The sequence below is a fragment of the Tupaia chinensis genome, unplaced genomic scaffold (genome assembly GCF_000334495.1).
Source record: "Tupaia chinensis unplaced genomic scaffold, TupChi_1.0 Scaffold000654_1, whole genome shotgun sequence".
NCBI lineage: Eukaryota > Metazoa > Chordata > Mammalia > Scandentia > Tupaiidae > Tupaia > Tupaia belangeri.
In genome coordinates, this window is record NW_006160175.1 from 425,295 (window position 1) to 447,889 (window position 22,595).

Below are 22,595 nucleotides of genomic sequence, written 5' to 3' on the forward strand. Positions count from 1 at the left end.
GCTCTTGCTTTACTATCATTCATCTCTTAAAGTATATTTGACAAGTATAGGTTAGGGGTCCCTCATTTATTTTTTTTTTTCTTTAGAGAGATTTTTGCTATAGGGCAAGGGTGCTCATCGGAGAGACAGAGCTACAGAAAGCAAGAAATCATCTCCTGGGCGTGATGGCCATACCATAGCCTCTTCCCCTCCATTCTCTTCTCTAGACTTTAGGCACATGCACACGTGCCTACTGTGAGTTTTAAGCCACTGGGTCTGGGACTTAAACCGTGGTCAACTACATGGGGAGTCCTGCAATGTAATCATTACACCATCTGCTGGTCCCAGAGTTCCCTTCTTTATTCTGTTGTTTTTATCAAAACATTGCCAGTTTATCTATGTATTATAATTGTTATTTATTTTACAGTCACTTCTATTGGAACTTAATTTCTGTGATTGTAGGGCTATCTTTTTTTAAAATTATTTTATTTAACTTTATTTATTATTATTATTTTCACATGAGTTTTGCCAGAGAAAGACCGAGAGAGAGAGAGAGAGAGCGCGAGCGAGCCACCAGGTCCGGGACTCAAACTATGGTCAGCCATGTGGGAATTCCAACACCTTAACCACCACACCACTTGCTGGCCCAAGGGCTATCTCTTTCTTAACTGACCTTGTATCAACATTACTTAGTGCAGTCCCTTTTAGCTGGTGCTTAATAAATATTTATTTGAACGAAAGAATAAATATGTATTGTATCTGATTATATACATGTATACAAAATTTATCATTAGTATACCTAGCACTAATAATTAATATAAAGATCTTACATGGAAAACACTGCATTAAGATGAATAATTATAGACATATACCATGTTCTTGATTGGAAAATCTGAAAATTGTCAAGGTATTAAATCTCCCTGTTGCTATTGATTATTAAAATATTTTAAAATTCAAATACATTCAAATGGATTTTCTTTTTGGAATCATTGAATGACATTGAAATTCATGTGGAAAAAAATGAGAAAAGTGAAGAAAATTTAGAAAAGAAATAAACATTTGTACATGCAGTTAATAAGCTATATCATAAATCTACAGTGCTAAGACAGAGTGATAACAGCATAAGAGTAAAACACAGCATAGTAGAACAGAATTAGAAGCCCAGAAAAACAGATGTAGTGTAGTGTGTCTAGATACTAAGTATAGGATAACATTTAAAGTCAATTGAGAAAGATGGTGGATTATTCATAAAATGATATAGAAATAATCAATGTTTTGGCAATAGAAAATTTGATCTTTATCTCACTATGTACCAAAACATATCATTATGTTTTTTCCTGATATAAAAATTATGTATTTATAATATGCCATCATATACACATGAAGATCTTATTGGGCCATTGGAAAAGTCATGTTGTATTTTTCATGTTTTTCTATGCAAAAATGGGTCAATACTTTTCTGACAATCCAATATAAGCAGTTGTGAATTCTGTGTGCTTTCTAATGTGTTTGCCTCGTGAATTACTTGTATATATCCACCAAAACATTTTGCCCCACTATTTTTTGTTATCAGTATCCTAATTTTGTAAGATGACTAACTTTGAACAAAAGTGTTGTCCATAGACACAAAGGAGAGGAACGATGACCAGATCACCATGTGGTTAACAGCTATTAACCTCGACTCTCATATACTGTGCTATAATCACATGTCGTATATGGTTGTTCAGTATAATGTGTTTACTGTTAGATATTTCTGTCAGCAAAAAAGTGGTTATAATAATATTTGATTTTAAAACATTATGGTAAAATAAGCTATATTGAAATTTAAATTTTAACAGTTTACTCTTCCAATTTTATATGAGCTATGTTTTTAAATAGGGCTGGTATATCAAACATAAAACAGCTGTTTGATTTTGTCTAGGACTCTTAGAGCTAGCTTTTTAATCCATTCTAAGTGTAAGTATATTAATTTTTCTAATTGAATCTTTCAGTGAGCTAACTGTACTTATTATTATACCTGGTAATATTGGTTTCCACAGTTAGTCTACATTGGTCTCATTTTTGTTTTTCCTGTTAGACCTTCAAAGATTTAGTTTTTCTAACATAAGCCACTAGTCCCTTTCAATTTAGGTCTTAAGATATCTATTACTGTATTGTTTTTACAACTGTGTGATTTAGAAGATACATCTTTTTTTATTATTATCATTTCTTCCAAGAGTGAGGCAACTCACTGGGGTCTTCACCCACCATCCACCCTCAGCATCAGCCAGCCTGGGTCATGGGCATATGTACCCATGGCCACAGGGGAGGTCCTGGCACCCAGATCCAGGACCTCCTCGTATAGGTCAAGCTATCTTACTATTTTGCTACTGCTTGGCCCAATATATATTTTTAAAGTTTCTTTGATCATATATTGTAATAAGTTCACTTCAGGTCCTTTTGTACTTGAATGCTTTATTGCTTCTCACCTGGATCTATTGTTGATTTTACAGAGAGAAGAGAAGAGGAAGATTTTGAAGAGAGGAAAGCTATTAAGAAAAAAATTAAAGAACTTAAATTTCTAGATCCTAAAATTGCCCAGAACCTTTGTAAGTATCATATTTCAATACTGTTGAATTATCCAAGCATACTGGGGGTAGTTCCTTTAAATTATTTTGTTTATGACTTCTTTTTCATCTTACGTTATTTTAATTTATTATTTGCATAATAAATTTATAGTTAACTCTCCTTTAGGCAAATTATAGGATTAAACTACTCAAAAAATTAATGCATACTATAAAATAAAAGTACGAAAAGGTATAAAATGAAATTCTATCATAACTAAAACGCAAACTACTCTGTAAAGTCTCTTTTTAAAATATGTAAACAAAGTTTGATGGAATTCAGGTAATGACATCATATTTTAGAAAAAATTGGTAGTTATTACTTTCATACTTTTGAATCTATTATTTGTGACACTTGATAACACAAAGAAGGTTAGAATATTAATGGAAATAAGGACGCAGGGTAAAATGAATTTCATGATCCCATCTCAAAGTACTGACTAGATTTAATTACTGTTACAGGAGCTAAATATTTAGTATTGAGTTGTCCTCCTTACTTAATTACTAGAGAAGAGGGCAAATAGTTTTGCTCCTAACTCATTTCTAACTCTATTTTAAATATATCAAAGATAATTCTACTTGGAACTGAGATAATGCATTCTGTATATATTACTTTCGGGTAGTACAAGAGGGATATAAATAATGTGGAGAATCTAGTGGGATAAGAGTTAGCATAGCTTTTAGTCTGCCTCTCAATTATTACATGCCTCAAGTGAGCTTTTATAAAGTATTGGAACAAAGTAATTCTCCAGTGAGAGGATATAGAACCATGCTATTGATTAAAAGGGAATAATGTTAGAGGCAGTTTGTGTAAGAGACAGGGTTGGCATTCCTTGTATGAAAGTTTTGGAACCTCTTAACATTCACTGTAATGGAGAGCCATCCATTTTCAACAATGTTGGACTGCCAAGATCCCCGAGGGTAGTGGAGAGGTATTTATGCTCTCAGGCAGTATTCGGTTCTCAATTTCTTAGAACAAGTTGACTGCTCTTTCAAGTTAGGTGTCATGGGATATGCATAGGCCAGTGAAAACCTAAGTGGAGGTAATATCGAACTTTGGGGCAGAAGCATTTAATTGGTTATGCGAGAAGCTCCCTTTCCTGGCATCAAGAGTAATAGAGTGGTACCCATCATTGTTACAGAGGATTATAATTGACAGAGCCCTGTCTTTGTGATGTGTGATAAACATATAATATTAATCAGAAATAATTTTTCATGTGTATGCTTAGAACATTGAGATTTTGGGGGTGGTTACATGATCTATATATTATTATAAAGAATTTCTTCCCCTAGAAGAACATTTGTTGCTAGTTCACAGCACTGCACTGTTAACTTTGATAATGACAAAACGCTCTGTAATCTGTGATCTAGAGATGATTTTGTCTATGAGTTGTCTATGACCTGCCTTATAAATTGCTAGTCTTGACTTTAAACATCCTTGTTATGGTTTCTGAAGAAATATATCATTTTGCCTACAGTTCTATCTGAATGGGTCAGCCATGATTTTAGCCTAAATATCCATCTCAAAGTTGAATAACTTGTTGAACAGACTTACTTATTATTTATACATTACGGTACATATACCACATAGGACTTCATGTGTAATTAAATTAGTTAATAACTACTTACTCACTTTGTGTGCTAGTTCTGTAGTCAGCCCTTTAATATTTACTGTAGCCCCACCAAGCAGGCATAAACAATGACAATATAGGCAGAGAGAGAATCTGGTCTAACAGTTGAGTGACTTGAATGAGGCTCCTTAGTTTGAAAATAGCCAGGAGTTATAGGGTGTATCAATTTTTGTTTGTAGATAACAACATCACAGTATTGTCATAGAGAAGGATCCTATTTGTCTTGTTTGCTTTAGCTGATGGCTATATATCCCATCCATTTGTTGAGAAATATGTTTTAAAGTATAATATCAAAAGAGTCAGAATTTATACTATGTCATATTATGGTGTAATCCATTTTAGGATTTTCTTGTCCTCGTTTGATTGTAGCAAGTGTTAGGATTTAAGCTTTAAGAAGCCTTAGCAACCTATAATCTTTACTGTAATTATAGTTTGATTCACAGCTGGTTTTTGTCTATGAAATCGAGGGTCTTGAGATAACTGAATTCTGGAAGAGTTTTGTTAGACAGTTACAACCATTTCTGAATGAGATAAATTGGAGTAAAGCAATGGCTGGTAGTAGAATACTGATGCTAAATCAAGAGATTCACTTCTAAAGTTTGTTGAAGAGAAAAATGGTGGCTTTGTACTAGGTATTTTCTTAGATTTCTCTTAACTATTCTATATCCTAGAGTATTTTAAAGAGAAGATGTAAAAGTCATTCATTTATTTACCTATTTATTTCAAGATGGTTTATGTTTCTTACCATTCGAATTTATAAAGGTATTGGCAAAGCATTTCAGGTATGCTAGGATCAGAAGAAGACTCTGAAATTGTACAAGATTCATGTTTTGCCAGGTTTTTGTGACTGGGTGTTAAAACTGTAAAAGAGAGAACCTTTGGAATCTACAAATTAATGTAAAGGTTTAAATATTTATAAATTCTCTTATAGAAAACAGAGCATAACTGTTCCAAAATCTATATCTTTATACTCCTTAAATGAACCCAAAGGCTCCTGTTGGGAGCTATATAATGACTTTTTGAAGGATAAGATGTATGTCAGTAAAAAGATTTATTTTAATGGGTCTTTTGGACATTTTAACAGAATAGCTTTTAGGTTATTCTCAGTAACCTAGTATTTAAAATAAGATCTATACTTCTGAATTGTCTGATTAGCATCAGATCATTTTCAATTTTTCTCTAATATTTGCCTTTCATTATTATAGCAAATGTTTTCTTGAAGATGGTTTACTCATAAGCTATTAAAAAAATCTTAATTCGTTCTTTATAAATATGTGTGTTTAGTAGTGTATGATATCTTAATGATAGAATGATGCTTAAAGTAGTGATTAAATGATCAATATAAGAGGAAGTAAAAGAATGTTATCTCCATTTGCAAAGCAAATTCTCCTATTAACATTTATCTTTTTTATATATTTTTCTTATGTTATTGTATTACTTATGTTCACTTATATTTATTTATTTTATTATTTATTTACATAATTGTGTAAGTGAGCTCATGCTGCTTTTTAATGGGTAAGTTAGGATGTCCTCAATATTACCCTCACTTCTGATACTATTTGCAAGTTCAGGGATCCCCAAGACTAATGTTAGTTTGGATAATTTGTTAAGCAGACTTAACTTGGGGCCGGCAGTTGGCATGGTGTTTAAGGGCACTGGACTCCCACATGGCCAACTGTGGTTCAAGTCCTGGACCTGGTGGCTTGCTTTCTCACTTTTCCTCTCTCTCTCTCTCTCTCTCTCTCTCTCTCTCTCTCTTATTCTAATATTACCCTCACTTCTGATACTATTTGCAAGTTCAGGGATCCCCAAGACTAATGTTAGTTTGGATAATTTGTTAAGCAGACTTAACTTGGGGCCGGCAGTTGGCATGGTGTTTAAGGGCACTGGACTCCCACATGGCCAACTGTGGTTCAAGTCCTGGACCTGGTGGCTTGCTTTCTCACTTTTCCTCTCTCTCTCTCTCTCTCTCTCTCTCTCTCTCTCTCTTATTCTACCCTTTCTGGTCAAATAAATAAAGTAAAACTTCTCATGAATTTGCCTTCACTTAAAAAAAAAATAGACAACTCACCAAAGCCGTTTTACTTATGATTATGTCTTATTACAGTAAGATAGTATGTTAAAATTCCTTTTTCAAAGGAAAAAGCGCATGGGCTGAATCCAGGAAAGTAACAAGTTCCCCTATTCTTGCCAGTGGAGATACAGGCACTACTACCTTCCCCCAGCAGATACCTGAGTGCTCAGAGAGTCTTGACAAGCAGGGATGTTCACTGGAGCCTTGATTTTCTGACTTTTTACCGGAACTTGGACGTGGTTGAACTCCCCTTTTCCCTGCATGACTGACCTTAGTTTTCAGCTCCTCCAAAGATAGAACTGATATTGTATGACCCAATACCCTCAGGTAACCGTAGGTAATTTTACCAGGCAGGATATTCCGAGGACTTGGAGAGTTCTCCCTGTATCACACTGTTTTCCATACATTTTCTCTTCATTTTATTCTTTTAAAATAATTTAAATTATGTTGTTATGCTCTATATTATACATGTGATACATATGAGAGGTTTATAAATGCAATGCCATACTTTAATAAACGCCCATAGCTAAAGAAACATATTACCTCTAATTTGGTGACACATATGATCCTCTCCAATTTTAATAGAAGGAACCTTGCCTTTGAATCTTAGGTTAAATATTCCCTTTCTTTTCTTTATACTTTTACAAATCATGTACATGTTCTTTTTTTTTTTCTTTTAAGAATTATTTATTTATTTATTTTAATTTGACATGAGAGGAACAGAATGAGAGGAAGAGAGAAAGTGAGAAGCAAGCCATCAGGTCTGAGACTCCAACCAAGGTTGGCCATGTGGGAGTCCAGTGCGTTAACCACCATGCCACCTGCCGACCCCTTAAACCATGTACATGTTCTTAAACAATAAATTCAGTTTTGACTGGTTTTGTATTTTACATAAATGAAAACAAATCATATTAAGAATTTGGCTATAATATTTTTGTTTCAGACAAAAATCTGTTGATTTGTATCTTTCTATACTGGAAAATTCTCAGCATCTACTCTTAAATATTCTTTCCTATTCCATTTCTGATTGAATGATTTCTTTCTTTCTTTCATTCGTTCATTCATTCGTAGAGAGATTTTTGCTATAGAGTGTATGCACTCATTGGAGCAAGAGAGACAGAGACAGAAAGTAAGAAATCATCCCCCGGGGGCCAGCCACACTGCAATCCCTTCTCCTACATTTTCCTCTTGGGATCTTGGGCACACTTGCACATGTGCCTGGCATGGGTTTTAAGCCACATGGTCAGGACCCACACTATGGGCGACCATTACGCCATCTGCTGGTCCCCTTTCTGATTTCTTTTCAGAACTCTTTTATTTGACTTTTTTGAGTGTCCTTACTCAGCTTCTGTTTCTCACTCTCTCTCTTTTTCTATTCATTTAATTAATGTTTATTAAAAACTTTCTTTTTTCCAAGCTAGGCAGGAATTATATAAACATGGACCCTGGTTCAAAAGCTTAATTTCTTTTTTGTTTGTTTGTTTCTTTTGAAAATACTATACACATTATCATCAACAGATAATAAACCACTTCTATGTCCCACAAATGTCTTAGACTGTGTGTCTCTTAACCTAGTTGTTTTCTGTCTCTGCCTTTTGGCAATGTATTTTGGATAACTTTTTGACAATGCTTCCTGTCACCAATTTTTTTCTTTACCCAATGTCTAATCCATATGCTGAGATTTCAATTTTAGTAGTGATATATATATATATCCACATACACACATACGCATATATATATATATATAAATTATGATTTTTAATGTTCTTTTTTTATATCCTCTTGCTTCTTTACATTAATGTCTTATTTTTCCCTCCTCAATAATTCAACTTTATCTTTCATTTCTATAATAATTATTTAATTTTCTTCCAGGATTATTATTCTTTATTACTTTCAGGACAGCTCAGAGATGCTTTTAATATTAAAACATATTAAGGTCAGCAGGTTGTGTGGTAGTTAAGACTCTGGACTACCACTTGGTCGAACACAGTTTGAGACCTAGACCTGGTGCTTTGAAATCATACTGGGCAGGGCCAGCAGATGGTGTAGCACTTGCATTACTGTACTCCTACATGGTGTAGTCATTCCATTGCTAGACTCATCTAAGGTTCGAGTCCCAGGCCTGGTGGCTTGAAATCCACACCAGGCTGGTGTGTGTGTTAGATCCCTGGACGAAAATGGAGGAGAAAGGATTGTGGCATTGCCATTGCTCCCATGGGGTGATATCTCACTTTCCCTTTTACTGTGTCTGTCTGTTTCTCTTCCCCCTGCAAGTGCACATGCCCTAAGGCAAAAACCTCTCAGGAAAAAAAAAAAGAAACAAAGAGAAAGAAAGGAAAAAAAAAAAAAAAAAAGAAAAACAAAAAACCATCCTGGGTGCATGTGCGTGCGTGTCCAAAGTCCCTGGCAGAGAATGGAAGAGGAAGGATGTAGCACTGCCATCACCCCGGGGGAGGGGGGGGATGATTTCTTAATTTCTTTCTCACTGTCTCTCTCCAGCGAGCACATGTGCCCTGTTGCAAAAATCTTAAAAAAGAAAAACAATAATTAAATATGTCTTTTTTTGAGCTATTTCTGGAGAGACTCTCTACCATATTTCTTGAAATACAAAACTATAATTTCTCTCTTTCAATTCCTATTTTATACTCCAATGGAGTTCTAGTCTTTTGATTTTAAAAACAATTTTCTTTTAATATTATGCCCTGTCCTTTGTTTTATCTGTGGACTAAGTTTCTTGAACAGAATTTATTGTTTCTCAAACTACATCAATAGTTTCAAGGTTTCAGATTAATGAGTTTATAATTCACATGTGTTTTAATAATACTCCTCAGGGCTGTCAAGTGCCACAGTTGTTAAGGCGCTGGACTCCCAAATAGCCAACCCCAGTTTGAGTTCTAGACCTGGCAGCTTCCTTTCTCACTCTCCCTTTCTCTCTGGTCAAAATGAAAAAGAATAATAATAAATAAAAATTTAAAATAAACCCTTAAATTTTTTTTCCTTCTCAATTTGCTTGCTCCCAAGGCTTAACATATTTATTTGCCATTTTTATTTCTTATTCTTAATTGAGTTTATGCATATTTTGCCCATTTTTTCTAGTGGACCTTATGGTATTCTAATTATTTTGAATGCCTGTTGATGTTTGAAAGAGAACTACTACTTGGTGACTTTTAAGTCAGGTTCCCCTCAAGCTTCCTTTCTTTTTCTTTGAATGTTTTGACATTTGTATGTTTCTTTCATGTTGGTGATTGTAAATCTGTTCATATGTTTTCCATTGATTTTTATGCTTACATTCTTCTCCAACCAGAAATCCACTAATTTGTTACATTAACTTTTTATTACTGTTTCTTATTGCTTTTATTTCATCATTTGCAATTTGTTTTGTACATGATGCAAAGATTTAGATTTTTATTCTCTCCCTATCAATTACTCATGGATTATCTTTTTAAAAATGATTTTTTAGTTTGTGGTCCATGCACTTGCTGGAGAGAGGGAAAGTGAAAAATCACCCTCCAGGGGGAATAACCACACTGCAGCCCCTTCTCCATCCTCCTCTTGAGATTTTGAGCATGAGTGCACACATGCTTAGTGTGACTTTCAAGCTGCTGGGTTTGGAACGTGAACCATGCAACCAGCCATGTGGCATCCAGCACCTTAACCTCCATGCTACCTGCTGGCCCCATTCATTATCTTTTTAAGATTCTATAGTTATTCATTTTTGTGCTTTTTGGTGTCTATTGTGGGCTTATTTTCTTTGATTTCATAACTCTCTGTTTCCATATTATTTATATCCTTTATTCCATTATATTCTGGGGATATTAGGAGTTATAGTCATACGTAATTTCTCTTTCTTTCTTTTCTTTTCTTTTCTTTTTTTTTTAAAGAGAGATTTTTGCTATAGGGCACATGCGCTCACCAGAGAGGCAAAGAGAGAAAGAAAGTGAGAAATCATCCCCCCGGGGTCAGAGGAGGGTGGGGGATGGCCACGCCGCAATTCCTTAACTTTAATTCTCCTTGTGGGATTTTGGGCATATATGCACATGCATCCGGTGTGAGGTTTTTTTTTTTTGGAGAGGTTTTTTGCTATATGGCGCGTGTGCTTGCCAGACAGACAGAGAGACAGAAAGCGAGAAATCATCCCTCAGAGGGGATGGCCACGCTGCAATCCCTTCTCCTCCAGTCTCCTCTCGGGATCTTGGGCATGCACGCAGACGCCAGGCCACCACGTCTGCGACGCGAACTGCTGTCGACTATGTGGGAGTCCAGTGACATAGCAATTACGCTAACTGCTGGTCCCAACATCTGGTGTGAGTTTTAAGCCATTGGGTCTGGGACTCGAATTGTGGTCAACTATGTGTGAGTCCAGCAATGTAACCATTATGCTATCTGCTGGTCCCAACATATATAATTTCTACCTTATTATGTCATATTTCTGAACCTGAGTTCAGAATGAAGCTAGTGATAGGACACAGATAGTACCCTTGTTCATCTATAGGTTATATACCAGGGGTCTTATTCCCAAACCTGTCAACCTGTACTGGTCTGTGGCCTGTTAGGAACTAGGCCACATAGCAAGAGGTGAGCAGCAGTCGAGCAAGCAAAGCTTCACCTGTATTTACAGCCACACCCTATCACTTGCTCCTATTATTGCCTAGCTCTGTTTCTTGTCAGACCAGTGGCATTGGATTCTCATAGGAGTTGGAAATGACATGTGAGGGATCTAGGTTGTACGCTCCTTGTGTGATCTTAATGCCTAATGATCTGAGGTCGAACTGAGGTAGTGATGTTAGCACTGGGGAAAGGCTGCAAATACTGCATTATGGTGAATTGTATAATTATTTCTTATATATTACAATGTAATAATAATAGAAATAAAGTATACTATAAATGTAATATACTTGAATCATCCCAAAACTTTCCCCCACCCCTCTGTCTGGAAAAATTGTCTTCTATGAAACTCATCACTGGTGCCAAAAAGGTTGGGGACCATTGTTAGATCAAATATTTTCAGGAATACAGTCTAAGTTTAAGAAAGAAGTAGATCATTTTATCTGAGTGTTATGAAAAACAATGTTTTTATATGAAACTATACAGCAAATGACATAGAAGTTTAGTGAATTAAAAATGTTAATGGAGAATCGGTATCAAGTGGTGAGTATGTTCAAGAGGTGATATCTTTTTGAATACAGAAAATTATAATTGTAGAACAAAAATAGAAACAATAAAAGCATTATGTCTAATACTGTGAAAATATTCTTACATACCTCAATAGCTTTTGAGAATGTAATTATTTTATAATACTAAATAGCTGAGGTATCAGGAAAAGTAAAAATGATCTTTGGAATTCTCAGAAATAAAATACTGTCCTGGCTATCTGGATAATTTTCCAGGAAAACTTTTTTTAAAAATTCGGATATTTTAGGTGTTACTGATTTGCAGTGATTATTTTTCTAGCATGCTGACTACAATATTTTTGAATAGAAGTGCTTACCGTAAATTATAAAAGCATTAATGTATTACTTGTTTTCGAGAAATATGTTTTTCTGAACCATTCAGTAGAGAAGGAAGATAGTATTACAAGTCAGTAACACATATGTCTATGCAAATATTACATGCAACTCTTGAGTTTTATCATTCTCTTTATTACGATATGGTGCTCTTATAATGTACCTAATATATTTCAGTTTTTTTATCACATAAAAGTTGATACATTTCCTATGATAAGCAAATATGTAACTATTCAACAACCAACTTTGGAGCCAGCCAGCATAATAAAACATTGTTGATATTTCGATACAAGTTCTAAAACTAGAGAAGATCATAAAATTTGTTAGCCAACATTTCCCCCATAATATCATAATTATAGTACATGTTTAAATTCTGGAATTATGAATTTATTTTTGATTTTATAAATAGAACTACATCTCAAATTTTTTTCTTATCTAACTCATTGTGAACTTCTTTCTCTTTCTCTCAGCAATCTTCCTGAGCTCATTTCGTGTGCCATATGAGGAAATCAAATAATTATTTCTTATATATTACAATGTAATAATAATAGAAATAAAGTATACTATAAATGTAATATACTTGAATCATCCCAAAACTTTCCCCCACCCCTCTGTCTGGAAAAATTGTCTTCTATGAAACTCATCACTGGTGCCAAAAAGGTTGGGGACCATTGTTAGATCAAATATTTTCAGGAATACAGTCTAAGTTTAAGAAAGAAGTAGATCATTTTATCTGAGTGTTATGAAAAACAATGTTTTTATATGAAACTATACAGCAAATGACATAGAAGTTTAGTGAATTAAAAATGTTAATGGAGAATCGGTATCAAGTGGTGAGTATGTTCAAGAGGTGATATCTTTTTGAATACAGAAAATTATAATTGTAGAACAAAAATAGAAACAATAAAAGCATTATGTCTAATACTGTGAAAATATTCTTACATACCTCAATAGCTTTTGAGAATGTAATTATTTTATAATACTAAATAGCTGAGGTATCAGGAAAAGTAAAAATGATCTTTGGAATTCTCAGAAATAAAATACTGTCCTGGCTATCTGGATAATTTTCCAGGAAAACTTTTTTTAAAAATTCGGATATTTTAGGTGTTACTGATTTGCAGTGATTATTTTTCTAGCATGCTGACTACAATATTTTTGAATAGAAGTGCTTACCGTAAATTATAAAAGCATTAATGTATTACTTGTTTTCGAGAAATATGTTTTTCTGAACCATTCAGTAGAGAAGGAAGATAGTATTACAAGTCAGTAACACATATGTCTATGCAAATATTACATGCAACTCTTGAGTTTTATCATTCTCTTTATTACGATATGGTGCTCTTATAATGTACCTAATATATTTCAGTTTTTTTATCACATAAAAGTTGATACATTTCCTATGATAAGCAAATATGTAACTATTCAACAACCAACTTTGGAGCCAGCCAGCATAATAAAACATTGTTGATATTTCGATACAAGTTCTAAAACTAGAGAAGATCATAAAATTTGTTAGCCAACATTTCCCCCATAATATCATAATTATAGTACATGTTTAAATTCTGGAATTATGAATTTATTTTTGATTTTATAAATAGAACTACATCTCAAATTTTTTTCTTATCTAACTCATTGTGAACTTCTTTCTCTTTCTCTCAGCAATCTTCCTGAGCTCATTTCGTGTGCCATATGAGGAAATCAAAATGATGATATTGGAAGTGGATGAAACCCAGTTGGCGGAGACTATGATTCAGGTAAACAAACAGGCAGAGCTTAAATTCCAATATTTCATTGCAAGCTTCTCATTAAATAGAAATCTGAAAGTGAAGCAAAATTCTTAACCCAAATCATTCAACTGGAAAATCATTGCTGAATAATTAGTTTTAGCATGACTTCTGCATTGCCAGGAGATAAAACTCTGCATCTTCTCTTCACTGGAAACTAAATATAATGCTATCAAAATGATTACATTTCAATTATTTTAAATGACTATTTCTGAAATACAAATTATTTAATTTTTCATATATTTTTTGTTACAGTTAAGGTGAGTGATATATTCATTTAAATTTGTTTCTATTGCTCTTTTATAATGTGTTTTTCTTAGGCTTATAGAATTGTAATTATTTGTTACAGGAAAATGATGGCGTTTCCTTTTCCTTTAGAGTTATCTTTACTAACAACCCTTAGTTGTGTCATTTGTGCTCCTATGAGTAACAGAGATTGCATAGTATTCTAAATTCATTCATAAGTCTTAGAAGATTTTTTTATATGATTTTTACCCATGGTATTACTTAATGAATGGTAGTGTGGTGCCAAAGTTACTTGCTGAATTCCACATAAGGGATGAATAGAATATATTGTGGTAGAATTTACAGCTGGAGAATCAATACAAAAATAGTGAGTGGATATCTTTAGTTTACTGTCTTTCATTTTATAATGGATATATAGAGAAAATTATCTTTTTTTTTTTTTTACCAATAAGTAAGAACCATATTATTTGTTAGTGATCATAAGTAATTAAAATTGTTCTGGACATTTTAACTCTTCAATAAAGTGGTATCATTAAAAATTGTTCTTAATCTTCCCTCTCATTTTTTGTCTTCTAAAAGTGGTAGTAATATAAATCTCATTAGTGATTTCTGCTGTGAGTCTTTGAGACTCATAAACTACCTAATTCAACAGCTCTTATTTAAGCATTTTTTTTTTCTCTAGGAGTTTATTTTTAGTGGATTTTTTTCTTTATTGTTGATCTTATAGGTGGCTTCTTGCTGTGAGTATATTCCATGTTACTTAAAGAAAATTATTCTACTTTATACATGTTTATATTTCTTATAATGAATTTGCTAAATATTTACAGAATAACTTTTAACATGATTACATAAATGTTTTGGAAGATCACGTGGCTTTTGATGTCTAGAGATATAGAAAAGATGATTTGCATTTTAAAATTCATGTTTGAAGTACATTCAACTCTGTATAATTTTTATGTATTAGTTTTCTATCACTGCTATAACAATTCACCACAAACTTAGGGGCTTAAAATGACCAATCTTACATTGCTGTGGAACAGAAGTCTTGCATGGGCGTTACTTTGACCAAAGTCACATCGTTGGCAGATGTGTGTTCCTTCCTGTTGGCTCTGTGGAAAGATCCATTTTTTTTGTCTTTTCCAGCTTCTCATGGCTGCCCACTTCCCTTGGCTAATGGAAACCTTCCTTCGTCTTCCAAGCCATCAATGTTGCATCTATGAGGTCCTTCCTTTCATAGTCACACCATCTCCTTACCCTATTGTTTTCTCTCTCTTCCACTTGTAAAGACTTTTCTGGTTACATTGTAAAACCTAGATAGTCCAGATAGTCCCCGATATCACGTTAATTTAAAGTCAGCTGATAACAACCTCAATTCTCTCTATGACATTAATTCCCTTTTTCATATAACCTATTATTTTTATAACTTCTGGGGATTAGACATGGACATCTTTGGTGTGAAATTATTCTGCCTACCATACTTAAGAAATATAAATTGCTCTAATGAATTTGAAAACCCCAAATTTGGGACCAGCAGTTGGCATAATGGCTATGTCGCTGGACTCCCATGTAGTCGACCATAGTTCAAGTCCCAGGCCCGGTGGCTTAAACTCATTCTAGGCGCGTGTGCGTGCGTGCCCAAGATCCTGAGAGGAGAATGGAAGAGAAGGGATTGTGGCATGGCTATCCCCCACGGGGGCATGATTTCTCGCTTTCTAGCTCTCTGCCTCTCTCTGTCTTTCTGGCGAGTGCATGTGCCCTACAGCAACCCCCTCCCCCCCCAAAAAAAAAACAGTTTTATTTTGGATATACACAGCATTTTTATATGTTATTTAGGACATAAAAAATTAATGCCATTAGAACTCTTATTTTTAATTTTAAAATACATTCCTAATTTTAATGCAAAGTAGTGCCTGCTTTGAGTAGTGCATAGAAACAGCATAACTGTGTAATAATCACTGTTTTGGTAGACTTTGTTTACTGTCATTTTATTTTGGCATATCTAGTTATATATAGATAATAAGAAGTGAGAAACATGTCATTTTGCATGAGTTTTTTTTTTGCACATTAGTTATAATTTTTTATTTCCTTCGTTAGAGAGAAAGAGGGACAGGGTGAGAGGGTGGGAAGCAGGCAGGTAGGCACCCTCAGTAGAGTTATGATATGATCCTTCTCCCAGCCCTGCAACTAGCTAGGATCACAAACTTGCCAGTGGGGTGCTGTGCGCGTTCCAACAGAACTGAGTCACGCGCTCAAAACCTTCTAGCATTGTGCAGGAGCACCCCTCTGAGCCATAGCAGCTGAGCCTCCATGTCATTCGTTTCCATTTATCTTGTTGCAGTCTTTTATTTATGAATGTACTTTGCAGGTATTTTTATTGTATCTACCCTGTATAAGGTAGTGTATTAGAGTCAATCAGAAATAGACTTCATCTTATTGCAATTATAATACAAGATAATCATAGCGGTTTGTGTTAAGATTGGCTTAGAAGTAGAGGATGTGTTGAGGGAGGGCTGTGTGTGCGAATGTATGGAGGCAAGGGTACCTAAAGGTTGAGTAAGGTAAATGTAGGAAAGGGCAGTCATTCTGACAGTAATGATACTGGGAGCCGTGAAGGAATAGCAGGGTATGTGTGTCAGCTGTGCAGAGTTTAGTTTACCAGGAGCTTGAGCTTTGTAAAGGGTATAGGAAATTTGGTGAAGGGACAGACAACGGAATGTTGGGTATGTACTCTGAGAATTCATGCTTTCTTTTTTACATTAGAAAGCAAAAATAAGAAAGTAAAAAATTAATAAATTTCTGATGAAATATTAAAATATAATTAAATATGAACTACATATATTCAAGGTGGTTTGATGATCATATAAAAGGATGCTAACGAAATTCAGAGGCCTGATGTGATAAATAACTCAGACAATCCAGCTGTCAACTAGAAGACTTAAAAGAAAATCTGAATAACCACGTCTTTTCATATTAGATACTTTCCCAACAGATGTTTCTATGTATTTGGGGAAATCCTCTACCTTTATTATTCTTATTTAGCTTGATTAATAGGGAATACTTTTTCTGGGGATGGTCTTAAATTGCTACCTTTTTGTTTTGTTTTGTTTCTGGCCAGTTAACCAAGTTTTTGTCCAAAGATACACAGTGAGTCAGTAACTTGTTATTCGATATGGCTACTTTTGATCTGTAACATTCTCTAACAATATTTTTAACTAATAACACCTTAAGGGGATTTTCTTCCCCCTCATGAGTATATGTAGCATGATGTACACATAACTGCAATTTGTACTTGACATTGGGCTTGTACAGAATTTACTGACGTTATATTTTGGAATTGTGATCACCAGCCACTCTTTTATTCCTTAATTTTAATATGAATATACACTAACTTTATGTACCACTACTGTAGTAGATTATATTTTGATACAGAGGATTTGTATAGATTTTGTTAAGGGATAGTTTAATCATTTAAGTTTTATCAGGAAAGCATAACTGTATGTATTCCCTTGATTTTTCTTCAAGTGGTTCTCTTGTCTAAGCGTTTGGCTCGAGAAGGCTGTGTATGGACAAAGGAGCCAGAGCAGCTGAATGACCCTGTGGTTTCTCAACTGCTGATGATACAAGCAAAGGGCCTTTACAGCCATGGGCACTTGAGTTCCTAAAGGATCTCTTTATATGCTTTTTATCTGCAGGCTATATCATCCTGTGTCCTCAGTGCCTTTTAAAAATTTTCTTTCACATCAGAAAGTTACTTCGTCTTTGTTTTATAGGTATCTTCAGTTTTTATTATTAAAGCTGTAATCCTATTGTTTAAATCTTGGAAGCATTGCCATTAAAATTCCCTCGATTTCTTTTCTATTCTTTCTCTTGCCTCTTAGTAGCAATTTGATGATTTCTTCTATCCCCCTGAGTAAAGTGTTAAAATATGTGTGGCTTTGCCTGAAATTTCTGACATTTAATTCCCTAAAGCTGAAATGTAATGGATCACGTTTATCCAGGTGAGAAAGCTGTTCCTTTGGTATAGGTTGAGCTCTTCTTTCTCAATTATACAGCTAATCAAATAACCATTCAGTGGTGCTTGATTTGAATATATAATAACTCCAGGATAGAGAAAAGGAAAATTGACTATTTTCAAGATGCAGGTAATGTAGATGACAGCTTCTTACAAGGGAGATTATTGAGAAATAAAACTGAAGATTAACTTCTTCATGGATTGATTTCTGTATTTACTAATAAATTAATTTTCCTAAAATTTGAGAACCTCATTTTCTGAAAAATCTTTTTAATTTAATTTTCAGAACTTAATAAAGCATCTCCCTGATCAAGAGCAATTAAATTCATTGTCTCAGTTCAAGAATGACTATAACAACCTATGTGAGCCTGAACAGTTTGCTGTCGTGGTAAGTACCGAGTCTCCGTGTTGACTCTTTTTTTTTTTTTCCCCTCTGTTTTAAGGATTATTTTATTTACCTTTATTTATCTATGTATTTATTTATTTCAGTTTGACCAGAGAGAGACAGAGCGAGAGAGTGAGAGAGAGCGAGCGAGAGAGAGAAAGTGAGAAAGTAGGCTGCCTGGTCTAGGACCCGAACTGCAGTTGGCCATATGGGAGTCCAGCACACTTAACCACTACGCCACCTGCTGGCCCCATTAACTCTTTTTTTGAAGGGATTTTTATACTGTATATAACAGGAGAAGGAAATTGTCAAGTTTTTTTTCATATCACTGTCACATACATTCACTGTTCATCTTGCCTTTTTCTTTTAAATTTTTATTTAAAACCTAAAGATACTTGGGAGAAATTACTTTGATTTAAAGTGTATATTGAGGGCCAGCTGGTGGCGTTGTGGTTAAGGTGGCTGGATCTCACATGACTGGCTGTGCAGTTCCAAGTCCAAAAATAGAATGGTTTAACAAACATACATGTGTGTGAGCATTCTCAAATCCTGATAGCAGAGTGGAGGAGTAGGGGTTGAAGCATGGCCAACACCCTGTGCAGTTGATGTCTCTCTCTCCATCTCTCTCTTTTTCTCTCTCTTTCTCTGGTAAACACACATGCTCTATAACAAAAACTAACAATAATAATAATAATAATAATAATAAAATATATATTGAACTACCTTTAAAGGAAGTGCATAGAACTCATGGAAAGTGTATACATAATTTTTTGTTCTCGATTTAATATTAAAATATCAAGTGAAGGAAACCAACAGTTAGCATAATGGCTATGTCGCTGGACTCCCATGTAGTCGACCGCGGTTCGCATCCTGGACCCGGTGGCTTAAAACTCACGCCGGGAGCGTGTGCGTGCGTGCCCAAGATCCCGAGAGGAGAATGGAGGAGAAGGGATTGCGGCGTGACCATCCCCCCTGGGGGGTGATTTCTCGCTTTCTGTCTCTATGTCTCTCTCTGTCTGTCTGGCGAGCGCACGCGCCCTACAGTGAAAATCTCTCCAAAAAAAAAAAAAATCATTTCTTTATTGTACCTATGATGAATGGTACTTTAGAGTGGTTTCTAAGGAAGTGGTCCATCACTAGCCTTTTTTAATAATAATTTGTAATGCATAAGACAATTCACATGATTTTTTTTTATTTATTGGCCTAGGTTCTGGACAAAGGACACTGAATACTGACTGACATGCTTACTTTGAAATATTCTTTTTCCCATATAGTCCAGCACAGAAATTTCTTGATGAGAAAATGGTTGAATTAGGACTCAGAAGCCTCATATTTTCATTAGTTCTATAAATTTATTTCCTTCATGAGAGAGAAGGAGAGCAACAGAGACAGACAGGCAAGCTCAGTTGGGTCTCATCATGCTGTGACCCGCCCCCTATTCATTCTAGCCACACAGGGTCACAGGCGTGCACACATGTACCAGAGCACTCAGTTGACCTGGGATTCAAACTCTGATCTAAGTGGCCTCTAACATTATAGAGCAGCATCCCATTGCCTGTGCTACTGTGGCTGGGCCAATAACCCTGCTGTTTTATTCAACTTAACTTTCTATCAATCGATTTCAAATGAATATATACTTCTTGAAGCTGTCATTAATTGACTAATTCAATCAGTTGCCTCTTTTCTTGACTCCTTCCTTCCTTTTTCATCCTCAACACCTTTTCACTCATGACTCCCCAAATATTTCCCTGTCACCAATGCTTGATTCCCATGGACTAAAACCTAGATTTAGTTGTATGACTGTATTTCTTATATTTTCAAAGTTTCTTTGACCAATAAGCCATTAGGTAAAATCACTGCGCTCACAGTGGATTGGTATAACAGTGTGAGAAATGGTTTTATGTAAATATTCAATGGGATCAGAAGATTAGCTGAAGTTTTGAAAAAGGCCTAAAAATTTGCATTTGAAGCTTGGTGTACTAGTCTTTCATTGATTAAAAATCCTAGGTTTTTGAATATTTGTCTCCATATTATTTAATTCTGTTAAGCTGCCTGTTCTTTAAAGGAATCAAACATTCATGGAAGATTGAATTGAACTGATGTCCTTTTTTGTACTGTATTTTGATCTGCCACCATTTGGTGTCACTGTAGGGCAGGGCTTTTAAACTTTGTGCAGAAGTGATGTCTTTTTTTTTTTTTTTTTTCTTTAATGAAAAAGTGTTTTAAGAAGTTCATTCATTTCTCTCTATGTTAAAAATGCCTCATTTTAAAATATACCATAACTTCTTGTTGTAGAACGTATAAATAACACAACAATGTTGAATACAATGTAGAAGTCGCATGTATCCCCCTTCCCTACTTCATTCTCCACAAATGACCACTTTTAACAGTTTGTTGGACTTCCTTCAGTCCTGTTTCTTTCTATTTAATATAATTCATGCACATTTAGATGAACGTTTTAAAAACATTTTTATGAAAACTTTTATCATATATTGCAGACATTTTTTTATATTGTATTATTTTGAAATTCTTGTGTAGTTTTTCTTAGTTCATGGTTTGATATTTCCTTTTAACCATTTTCTTAATGAAGGATAGGTTCTCCCTCCAAGATCTTTTAAAATTCTGCATTCATCTTTACATATGTATTAAAGGCAGTTATTGTATCATAACGGTTATGATAATGGCCTGTGTTTAAATCCTAGCTCTACCCCTTAATAGCTGTATGATTTGTTGCTTAGTTTTGTGTACCTCAGTTTTCTTATAAAAAGGGACTGTATTAGTTGTCCTATTGCTGCTATAACAAATTATTACAAGTTTAGTGGCTTAAAACAACACAAATTTGTTATCTTATCATTCTGGAAGTCAGAAATCCAAAACGGCTCAGCAAGGCTGAATTCCTTCTAGGAGCTCTACAGAAAAATTTATTTCCTTGTTTTTTCCAGCTTCAAGAAGCTTTCAACATCCCTTGACTCCTGGTCTAGCATCCCTCTCACTTCTGCTTTTGGCATCACATCTCCTCTGACTTCCTGCTTTTCTCTTCTATTTTATTTTATTTTATTTAGAGAGGTTTTCGCTATAGGGCGCCTGCGCTCGCCAGACAGACAGAGAGACATAGTGACATAGAGACAGAAAGCGAGAAATCACCCCCCTGGGGGATGGTCATGCCGCAATCCCTTCTCCTCCATTCTCCTTTCGGGATCTTGGGCAAGCATGCACACACGCCCGGCATGAGTTTTAAGCCACCGGGTCCAGGACGTGAACTGCAGTCGACTACGTGGGAGTCCAGCGACATAGCCATTACGCTAACTGCTCGTTCCCCTGCTTCTCTCTTCTAAGGACCCCGTGATTATGCTGTGCCTGCCTGAATAATCCAGAATAGCCTACCTGTCTCAGAAGTCTTATTTACATTGGCAAGACCCTTTGCTTCATAAGATAACATATTCAAATTTCAGGAATTAGTTCATGGACATATTTGAGGGGCTATTATTCTGCCTATTACAGGGACAATAATAGTATTACATTGTTCTACTTTAAAATCAATGGAGTGAATATTTGTAAGTCATCTTGTGAACATAAACTCTTTATGAAGGTTAACGTTTGTTATTAAAATTAATGATTCTTTATTTTTTTTTTAATTTTTTTTTTTGAGAGGCTTTTGCTATAGGGCGCATGCACTCGCCAGAAAGAGAGAGACAGAGAGATAGAAAGAGAGAAGTCCCCCCCCGAGGGGATGGCCACACCACAATCCCTTCTCCTCCATTCTCCTCTTAGGATCTTGGGCACACACGCACATGTGCCCAACGTGAGTTTAAGCCGCTGGGTCTGGGACTCAAACCGCGGTCGACTACATGGGAGTTCAGTGACATAGCCATTACACTAACTGCTAGTCCCAATGATTATTTCTTTTTCTATAAAAAAAAATTGTCCTGGAATTTGAGTTGCAAAATAAAAAAGCACTTCTAATCTTGGTAGTTACTGCCAAATCACCCTTCTAAAAAACATGTGAATTTACCTTTTTCTGAATAATATAATTAAGGATTCTTTTTTTGAATCATCACCAGTACTTATTATTGTTTTCTCTTTTTCACTTGCTGAATATTTTTACTTCATGTTTCCTGATTATTTATTAAATGAGATTAAAGCAGTTTTTTATATTTACTGATTATTTTTATGTCTTCTTGGAATATCTTGCTGATGTTATTTATTTTTCTATCATATTGTCTTTCCTTATAGTTTGTAGGAGTTCCTTGTATAATCTATATGCTATTCCTTTGTAAATTTTTGCCGTTTTTTCACTACCTCTTACTTATCTTTTCTCTTTCATTTATGATGTCTGGAGTGCCTGACGTCCCCCCTCCCCCCCAGAGGGTACGTGTG

The 22,595-nt window shown here is 34.9% G+C and overlaps 1 protein-coding gene across 1 annotated transcript in view; it reads left to right on the plus strand.

Moving 5' to 3' along the window:
• The window catches only part of DIAPH3 (diaphanous related formin 3), a 556,802-nt gene that overhangs the window by 256,723 nt on the left and 277,484 nt on the right, over positions 1 to 22,595 (plus strand). The window contains 3 exon segments of the mRNA XM_006159773.3: positions 2,472 to 2,567; positions 13,451 to 13,545; positions 18,120 to 18,221. Coding sequence (XP_006159835.1) covers positions 2,472 to 2,567; positions 13,451 to 13,545; positions 18,120 to 18,221 — 293 coding nt within the window.